The sequence below is a fragment of the Asparagus officinalis genome, chromosome 5, assembly GCF_001876935.1.
Source record: "Asparagus officinalis chromosome 5, Aspof.V1, whole genome shotgun sequence".
Taxonomy (NCBI): domain Eukaryota; kingdom Viridiplantae; phylum Streptophyta; class Magnoliopsida; order Asparagales; family Asparagaceae; genus Asparagus; species Asparagus officinalis.
The window spans coordinates 90,389,489-90,399,467 of NC_033798.1; the positions used below are offsets into that span (position 1 = coordinate 90,389,489).

Sequence of the window (9,979 nt, forward strand, 5' to 3'; positions counted from 1 at the left end):
TGACCCCCCCCCCCCCCCCCCCCAAAAAAAAAAAAAACAAAACAAAAAACAAAAAAAGGGAAAAAAAGAAAAAAACCTACCCCCAAAGTAATACAGATCGTAAAAAAACTTAGTTATTAGGTCCTTGCATTGCCTGTTTCTTTGTTCCGTTGAGTAATTGCATCCTTGTAGACTTCCTTAAATACAGCATTACAACTATTTGTATGCTCTTGAAATGTATGAGTATATATTGAGAAAAGCTTGTAGGCAAGAGGGAGGGAGGCATGCCTGAAGAAAGAAGAGGGAAGCCCCCAAAGGTGGATGTAAGTTTCCTTGTCTAAAGAAGACCACCCTAAAATGGAGACTGTTGCCTTTGTAATCCGAATGAATCCTCCCGCTACACATGCGGATCACACTGCATACATGGGATCATAAAATTCACCATGAACAACTGTACGCCTCTGTGCACCGTGAATTGAATTTTATAATAGCTTGCAATAGTGTGCCTCTACTGTTTAAATTTGAAACTCTTAACCACTACAATTGGGAAATTTGCATCCATAATCTCACATTATGAAGGAAATATATATACCGTCAATCCTAACCTTACTTGGTCTTGAAATATAGAACCTCGTATCTAATTTTGACACATGACGGGAAGGTTATCAAACTTTGTGCAAAATTGCAAGTTCAATCCTGTAAGTAGGCAAGGTCTTCCGGTGATATTCATTGATTAACTTTCGAAATAGATCATTTCCCCATTTGCTCTAGATACAAGAGTGGGGGTTTCTTGCTTCAAGTACCTTTTTTTTTGTGCCGGGCATTCTATATATGTGTTGGAGAATAATTTGGGTATCATATGTCTGAATATATTAATGTCTTCACTATCAACAATTTGGAAATCAATGAACCTAAGAACTTAAAAATAAAATGAGAGACGCTGGACTGTATGGAGGTTTTATAGCCAATCAGACTAGAGTTACATGATAATTTATAAAGGGACACTTGTTTGAACTTTAAGACGTAGTGTATTACTCTTAGAAACCTTTCAATTAAATATCTTCAATGATAGAATGGTTTCGTAGAAGTATGGTTTGGGTTCTCGTTACAATGAAAAGGACTAGTGGCTGAAAATTCGTGAATTGACATGCACAATTCTTCTGTTGTTGTGGACTTTAAGCGTTCTTTACATCCCTGTGTACAAGTCATGCTCGGAACTGAACAGGATCCTAATGCAGTGGAGAAAAGGATCTCATGAATGTTATAGCTCAGAAGATTTGTCCTTTGATTCTTTTTCTTTGTCATAGAGAATGTTTGTTCAGGGAACTTCCTAGTCTCCTCAGAGTTAACTTCTTTGTAGGTGCATCCTGCATGTGGTGGTTATGCAGTTGATCCGTCTTCCTGGTTTATAGCACTTTTTATTGGAAACAATTGATTTAATTAGTTACTATTTGCATTCTTCGTATATATTTAAGTTACAGGTTCTGTGTATAAGGATTCTTGAGACTTGTCTTATGACACAGTAATAATATTACCTAATAGAGATGTAATTACCAAAAAAATGGATTTTTTTGGGACATACAACTGAATAATGTTGGGAATCTTCTTTGATATAATGTATTCGTCAGGGACTGTCCAGCTAATGGCCAAGGCATGTGTCCTAGTCAAGGAGTATTTCTAGGCTCCCAACTCCAGTTTTCTTAGACGTGCATTGGCAAACAAGGAAACTTAACCTCTAAGCAGAGTCTTCTTTGTTACCAAAAGATATAGTCTACATTGCATTTATCAGATTAATGTGCGAAATTGAATGGTAACGGGTTTACTGTCCTTACTGATACAGTAGCACTGGCTCTGGAAATGTAATAGCACAAAGAGTTGGTTTTGGTTTTTGACATCTTGTTGATGATTATACTAAGCTAGGATTACATTTGAACGCAGAGCTTCGTAGCCTTGAAAATTAGTGAGACATCACTCCTCTTAGTCTCAATGTTAGAATAAACTATTTTATAGATATTGTTACTTTAATGAGTAATACATTTTACTCCTCGTGGTAGCTTTGTGAATATCAACCTGAAGCGATAAGTTGTACACATAGAAATATAGAATCAACTTATTATATAGATGAAAAATTGTTAGCTTTTGCATAAATTAACGCAATACACATCTTTAATTTGACTCTTTTATGGATAATGGTGCTAGAGTCCCAAGAAGGTCAATTTGGTGGCTAAACTGGTTAGGGGAATGCGTGTTGAAGACGCTCTCTTGCAGCTGCAAGTAACAGTGAAAAGAGCTGCCAAAACAGTGTATCAGGTAAGATACTCTCAACAGGTTCATACATGTGTATATTTATACACACTCTTCATGTATCACGTTTAATGCAAGTTTCATTTAAAAAAAAAAACTTGATGGTCTGATTGCAGGTTATCCACTCTGCTCGAGCCAATGCAGCCCATAATCATGGGTTGGATCCAGATAAACTCCTTGTCGGTAAGCTGAAGTTTTAAGTTGTGCATAGTGTATAAGCAACACCTGACCTGCCTCATTCCCTATATTTATGAATCTGTTTAGGAGATTTGACTTTATCTGGATCTAAACCAAAAGCAAGTAATCGTTGGATATGGATCGTGTATGAATCACAGAAACTACCACTGTAACCTGAATTTGTGAATTTCTTCACCAGTGATCTATCTAATATAATGTTAACCTCTCTCTGTACAGAATGTTGGAGAGTAATCAGGCCCAACCTAGAGTTAATGGGCCTTAAATAGAGGTTAGGAACCAATTCCTCGGTAGTGGTCCTAACTTCTATTTAAACCCGTGACTCTTTCTTATCTTTTTCCATTGTGGGACTATACTCATACATGGATATTCAAAACAAAATGTATTGTTGGTTTTTGTCTACAAGGAGTCAAACTTTTATTGGTAAACCCCTATAATTGTTTTAAGATGTCATGTGATGGCTCGAATCTTTGTTGCAAAGGGAATTGTCTTTGATTGCTTGTCTTGTCTTTTTAATGTAACAACAATATGTGCCTTAGCCATTGCTTGGCAAATTTCTTTGCATAGAGACTCATCGTTTTTATTTGGCTAGAATATGTAGAAATAACTTACTGTGGTCTCTTGAAGTCGCAAATAAACTGAAGCTTTAGTTATAAAACCTTTTTCCCCTTGTGTTTCCACAGCCTAAGCCTTTGTTGGAAAAGGGTTATATCTGAAGCGACTCTCATACCACGCCAAAGGAAGGAGTGGGATCATGGTGAGACCCAGATGTCGGTTGACGGTAGTGGTTCGCGAGACCACACCAGAGGAAGAGGCAAAGATAGCCAAGCTGAGAGTCAGCAACTACAAGAAACTTTCGAGGAAGGAGAAGCAGTTAGTCCCTCATCAGCTAATCGAGACCACACCGAGGTGGGGCCGAAAAAGGAAGGAGTCTGTTGTTGCCTCAAGTTAATGCATAACGCGAAAATAGTACTCTCCTTCTAATGTTACCAATGGATAATGCAAGTGAGGCTGACGCTGCAGTTTTGTAGGCAACTGTCTTGTAGAAACTAGGTATCTTGTTATTCTCATGAGTACTTGTTTGTAATAAAATATCGCGCGCAGACCGTATGAATTTTGTGGATCTGTACTAAGATCTTGCTGGAACGGTTGAGGTTTGATAGCATTCCTTGACATGCTATTAGAATCCAAAGTTTAGAATGTAATTAGACGATAATCTACACTGTTTAAGCTTTTGAAAGGTTATAACTGATAGCACAAACTTTGTACATCTCCAGCTTTGATGTCATCCCAATACCCGCAGGGCAAGATTCTGTGACATTATCAGGCAACTGTTTGATACTACTGTATACCAAAATGACGAGTTAGTAATTTTTATCCAACGTAGTTGTAGAATTTATGCTCTTCAAACTTTATCATACTATTCTGATGCCATCTTAACTAGAGATTTTATGCACATATTCTCATATCATCCTTTATCTATTATCCTGAGGCTTCAGCCCCTACTTGCCTTCCGAATTTGTCTCCCGAACTCTTTAATTTGTCCCCCGAACTCTTTAATTTGTCCCTTCATACTTTCTAAACAATTTTAGTCTCATCTTACTGCCCTTACTGCCGTAAAATATTAGATTCGTCTCTTTGTACCTTTTAAAGTAATTTGTTATCATATCCTGAACTAGCAGGTGTACAAGTTATTATTTCTCCTTCACTAATTTATGGGTATTTTAAATACGAGTATTTCAAATAGATAAAGATGATAACTCAGGAGGTAAAGCTGGACTAGAATGATCGTTCAGGGGATAGTGTGAGATTGAAAATAGTTTGGGACGTACACAAGGATGAATCGTTCAGGGGATAGTGTGAGACCGAAAATAGTTTGGGACGTACACAAGGACGAATTGGTTAGTTCAAGGGGCAAGCTGAGACTAAAGGGGTAGGAGAAGTATGCAGGCACAAAAATGAATAGCTCAGGGGGAAAAACACTAGGGGTTGAGAATTTGAAAGATTGAACCATATTACTGAACCATGTCATTTCAGTGTACATTTTTTGCACTTTATTTAGAATTGTAACTGAGACACTAATGTCTTCTTCCCTTTGTCAGCCTTTCATAATTGGAAGAGGGGAATTCCAGTACATAGAACTAGCCCATACAGCGTTACTATATTACAAAACTAATTAAGCGTTGGACTCAAAATCGAAAACTCTTGATCTAATCATTCCTCTCATAAGCACTACCCTTATTTTCTCTCCCCGTCCCAACTGTACTCTTCGCTACATCCGTGGCGCTCTTCACTTGCTTGCCAGCCTACAAAAAATAAAGAAATATAAATAAAAAACATACAGTTCTATCAAATTTCAATAAAATTATCAAATCCTGCTACGTACAGACTGAAAGAAGCTTCATGCCTTCTCCTTGACAACTTGAGCAGCATCACGGGCGCTCTGCGCCGCATGTGAAGCCCCCTGCTTGACGACTTCTACTTTGTCCGGTGTCGGTGTGGCTTCTTTAATGTACGTACAAGAAGGGAGCAGAAGTAGTCACTTTTGCTTAGTATTGAGAATGTAGTTCAAATTTTGGAGCAAAATGCACACAAGAACATTAATGAGTTACATCAGTTATGCCCCAGGCTTGAGCAGCATTATAGCGAGCTTGACCTTGTGATGCCATCTATTTTAACTTCTTCACAAATTAAACTCTTTGTACTGTGATATGAAATTATGAGCTGCTCGGTGCTTGATGGGATTTTACAAGCTGCATTGACGAGGGTGGGAATTGTTGGCGCGTGTTGTGCATTGAGCTTCAACACGTAGCAAAACACGCGTTGCGCTGAAATGTCTTGACTGGGTTCGCACCACTTGGGCCCAATTGTAAAACGCTAAAAGTTATTAGGGGTTTATTGCAAAATGCTAAAAGTTCATCGGTGTTTACTGTGATTTACCCTTAAAAATATTATCAACAGCTAATAGGTGTATATGGTACAGAAACATATTTTTTTTTTTTTCTAAGAGCATTCTTAGGTCACTTCTAAAGCATCACCTTAAAACTAAAAGCAATTTCAATAAGTATTAAAAAATTATCAAACATCATTATTAATTGCTTTTGAAAAAATAAATAGGAGTACCCCAAATATTAGGAATTTGGTTCTTGTCTCTTAAGTTTTCAAATGATAAATGAACTCATGGTGTCTTTCCGCAGTACGGGTTCTCTCAGAACACCTGCACTATGCGGGGCATTCTGAACCGCACATAGGTGGAGAAGGGCGATAGTGATGATATTTCACTACCCCCGATCCTATCAAAACATGGGGTATTCTGATAGGATTTACACTCCTCTTTCCATTTGTGTTTAAAATTTACTCATATTTTTTCATAAAAAGTATCTCATTCTTTGTCATCTAAGCAGTTTAGAAATTATCTTATATTTTTGTCATCTGGCTAGTCCAAAAAAAGGCACAGATTGTCGTTCACTTAATCTGTTGAAATTGATATTGACGAGGGCCTTTAATTAAGGCTAAAATCTAATTGCATGTTTAATTAGTTTCTTTAGTTTTTATGACTGTGGTTCTTTAAATGAATGGTTATTTTATTGTATAATAAGTGATGTTTTTATTTTTACTAGGTTTTGTACACATGCAATGCACGTGGTTAAATATCATGATTAAGTATTTTTGGCTTATTTTCTAACTAAAATTTGTTACTCAATTCCATTTTAATAGTTTATGCTCACTTTTGTCTCCAAACTTTAATATTGCGATTAATTTTTTTTTGATGTTTTTTTAAATGGGCTACACCCAATTTAAATTTTCATGTTAATATTTGAATTGATAGAAAACAAATATAATTTGAAGCTAATTTGAATTTTTTTATTATTTTGGCTGACATGAAACCAAACTTTACTTGAGAAAGTACAGTGTTGCAAAAGTAAAAAATATTGAAACAATGTTATACAAGGAAGGTGAATAATAAGGCAAAATAATTGCTTAAAAGTATGCTATAATGATACAAAAGAGAATATAAAGTTTGTTCCTAATTGTTGATAGACTTCATAAGAAATTATAAATTAAAGATTAATGCTAATTCTAGTATACTTTCATATGATAAAAACATATGCACAAGCATATAAAAGTACTAAAAAAACTTATGAAACTCCATTCTAAAGATTTCTAAATTTACTCAAAATAATTAAATTATTCTATAAAATATTCAGAAAATATTATCTTTTATTCCTTCTGTTTTATTTTTTTTACTGAGCTAATATCAATCCTTCCCCACCTTTATCTTTTTCTCGGGCAATTCTAGAGTAGTATCTTCATCATCTACTCGATTATGATATTAGGCTAGAGTTGTACTTTTTGTGTTGTTATCGTTTCTGGGCTCGTTAATCTTTTATCTTGTTGTTTAACTTCACAAAGAAGTTAAATGTATTTCCGATGTTCAACACATACTTCTTAAAATATTAATTTATTACTTAAATAAGATTAGGAGCTACCTCTTTTTTTTCTATAATGAATTCTTCTGATGTACATCCAATTAGAATTTTTGTTACGTCAATAATATTACATTTGCTCTATCCCTGTTATTTTTCATAAATATCTAAACTAAATACATGTATTTTTTATTACCAATTTTTCTTAGATTATAATATTAATATCTAATTTCTTTAGTATTTGAAGAACAAAGTATGAAATTTATGAATGCTTACTAATTTTTATTACATCTTTCATGAAGAATTCTTCTCTGACTGGGATAAAATTATTAAATTATTTTTTAATGTAACACAGTTGGTGCTTCTTTAATAGACATGCCTTAGGTTAATGCCAATTCAAATGGTTCATGGACATTTTTTGAATTTTAGATTTATTTCAGTCATTTTCCCATTTACAATGGAAATAGCTTGATTCTTTTAAATGATATCTCTGAACATTCTGATATTTTCTCCATACATAATTCATTGTATTCTTTTACTCTATAAATATTATTAACATCATATATTAATATTTCTAAATTATAATTAATTAATACTAAACTATTATATTATAGTCTTTTATTATTTTTATGGATTTAAACATCTATAAATTAATGTTACTAATGTGTTTTGCTGCTCTAACTTATTAGTAAAATTTTATGCAATTGCTTTAATTTATATGGTGACAATAATTTTTAAGCTATAATATTTTTTAAATTTTTATTTCTTAACCGGATATTTTTAATCAATTCTTATTATGAATGCGTATGCATCCCCCTGAAAAGTCTCACTGCAAGGGTTTTTTTGCAAATATTCCAGCGATTTTGGCGCATTTATCTTCCTCTCTCTCTCTCTCCATCTCTCAAAACAAATTTCCCAACTCAAAGCCCCATCACAACCCTCAGCCTCTCAAAACGAAATTCCCCAAACCCTCACCCTCCTCTCCCCAAAGCTCAGCCTCTCCACAAAGAACCCCAGCCGCAACTCCGCCACGACTCCGACACCGCCGCCACGAGATCCCTCCCTCCCTTCCTCCTCCACAACCAATCGCCGCCCGCCTCTCCGCCACGAACCCCAGCCGCAACTCCGCCCCCTCCTCCTCTGCCATTAAGCACTCCTCCCCTCCCTTAAATCCTCAGATTTCGACAAATGGGAACTCACTTCTGGATATAGGGTTTGCGGTCCTTCTTTAACTCAAATTCGAGCTCCTTGGTTCTAGATTTAGCCTTAGGTGCCCTCCTTCGACGGGATTTCGTCAATCCCTCTCTGAACTCAGGTAAGGATCACGCCCCAATTTTCTGTTTTCTCATTAATTTGCGTGGTTCAACTTGAATTCAAATGCGTACCGACTTTGTTTAATATCGAGGATTGATTTTGATTCTAACAGAGCTTGTACTGATTCATGAGGAAGAATCCATATTATAAAATATTTTGTTCTAGTTCCTGATTTTATCAAATTATGATTCTTATTAGAAATTGTTGCTGACCTTGGATTGCAAATACAGGAAGCAGCAGAGGTTCTGCTAGCCCAACTGACCAAACTCCGAGCCGAAGCAAAAGGGATGAAGATCAAAAGAAAGCAAGAGAAGGCCGCAATGAAGGCTGCAAAGATGGCGGCGAAGATGGAAAATCGAAGGCTGGCAAGGGTCCACTGTGCATTGGGCTGGAGGATGTTGGTTCCATAGTGGCTGATTTCTTCGGAGAGAGGAAAGAAGGTTTAGGATTCGTTGCTGCCTAGTGATTTAGTCATGATTTTTGAGTTGTTCAATTTTTTAGAGCATGCTATATGTGAGTTTATACGTAGTTACTTTAATTGAGTTTGGGTCTATGATTTCTTGCTGTGTAATGTTCTTACAACTGTAAATAGTTAAGTGTGTTTACATGTTGCTTTGTATGTAGCTTAGGTTAATAAAACTATACTTTCAGTTGAATTACCTTCTCAATGTAAGATTGTCAATGGTTTGTGAATTGAGTTTCTATGTTTGGTTTAGGTTAATAAAACTACAATTTCAGTTGCAACTACGTGATTAATCAGGGAAGAGAGAAATCGAGTAGTATCTCGCAGTTCTCTTCAGCCTCCAGTTGGACGAGTAGTATCCAGAAGTGAGTTCCCATTTGTCGAAATCTGAGGATTTAAGGGAGGGGAGGAGTGCTTAATGGCAGAGGAGGAGGGGGCGGAGTTGCGGCTGGGGTTCGTGGCGGAGAGGCGGGCGGCGATTGGTTGTGGAGGAGGAAGGGAGGGAGGGATCTCGTGGCGGCGGTGTCGGAGTCGTGGCGGAGTTGCGGCTGGGGTTCTTTGTGGAGAGGCTGAGCTTTGGGGAGAGGAGGGTGAGGGTTTGGGGAATTTCGTTTTGAGAGGCTGAGGGTTGTGATGGGGCTTTGAGTTGGGAAATTTGTTTTGAGAGAGAGAGAGAGAGAGAGGAAGATAAATGCGTCAAAATCGCTGGAATATTTGCAAAAAAACCCTTGCAGTGAGACTTTTCAGGGGGATGCATACGCATTCACAAAATCGCTGGAATATTTGCAAAAAAACCCTTGCAGTGAGACTTTTCAGGGGGATGCATACGCATTCATCCGTATGAGAAATGGACTCTATATATATATATGAGATTAATGGGTATCCTTGTCATAGGAGGGGATTTCCTCCTTGACGCCTCTAAAATCACATGATTGAGCGATATTATGGATGATCCGCTCCGTTGAACTTGATCTACATATTCTAAAACCCCAACACACCAAGTTTGGGGTGAACCCGTCGTCCGTTTGACCCTCCATCGAGCCATGTGAAAAGTTCTATTCATTCAAAACCGTTAAAATTGATACGAGTGGATGAAGGGTCAAACGACGACGGGTTCACCCCAAACTTGGTGTGTTGGGGTTTTAGAATATGTAAATCAAGTTTAACGGAGCGGATCATCCACAATGTCGCTCAATCATGTGATTTTAGAGGCGTCATAGGAGGAAATCCCCTCCTATGACAAGGATACCCATTAATCTCTATATATATATATATATAGAGGGATACGACTCGAGTA

General features: G+C 36.8%; 1 protein-coding gene and 1 long non-coding RNA gene across 2 annotated transcripts in view; one reads left to right on the top strand and one right to left on the bottom strand.

Annotated features, from left to right (window-relative positions):
* Positions 1 to 3,760, top strand: part of LOC109840113 — a 5,272-nt gene extending 1,512 nt beyond the window's left edge. The window contains exons 4-6 of the mRNA XM_020408627.1: positions 2,179 to 2,289; positions 2,400 to 2,466; positions 3,162 to 3,760. Coding sequence (XP_020264216.1) covers positions 2,179 to 2,289; positions 2,400 to 2,466; positions 3,162 to 3,166 — 183 coding nt within the window. The 3' untranslated portion in view covers positions 3,167 to 3,760. The remainder of the gene's footprint in view (positions 1 to 2,178; positions 2,290 to 2,399; positions 2,467 to 3,161) is intronic.
* Positions 4,510 to 5,014, bottom strand: LOC109840751. The gene is made up of 2 exons (XR_002247048.1): positions 4,865 to 5,014; positions 4,510 to 4,784 (listed from the first exon to the last, which is right to left on the bottom strand). It is a non-coding gene; the product is annotated as an uncharacterized LOC109840751 (long non-coding RNA).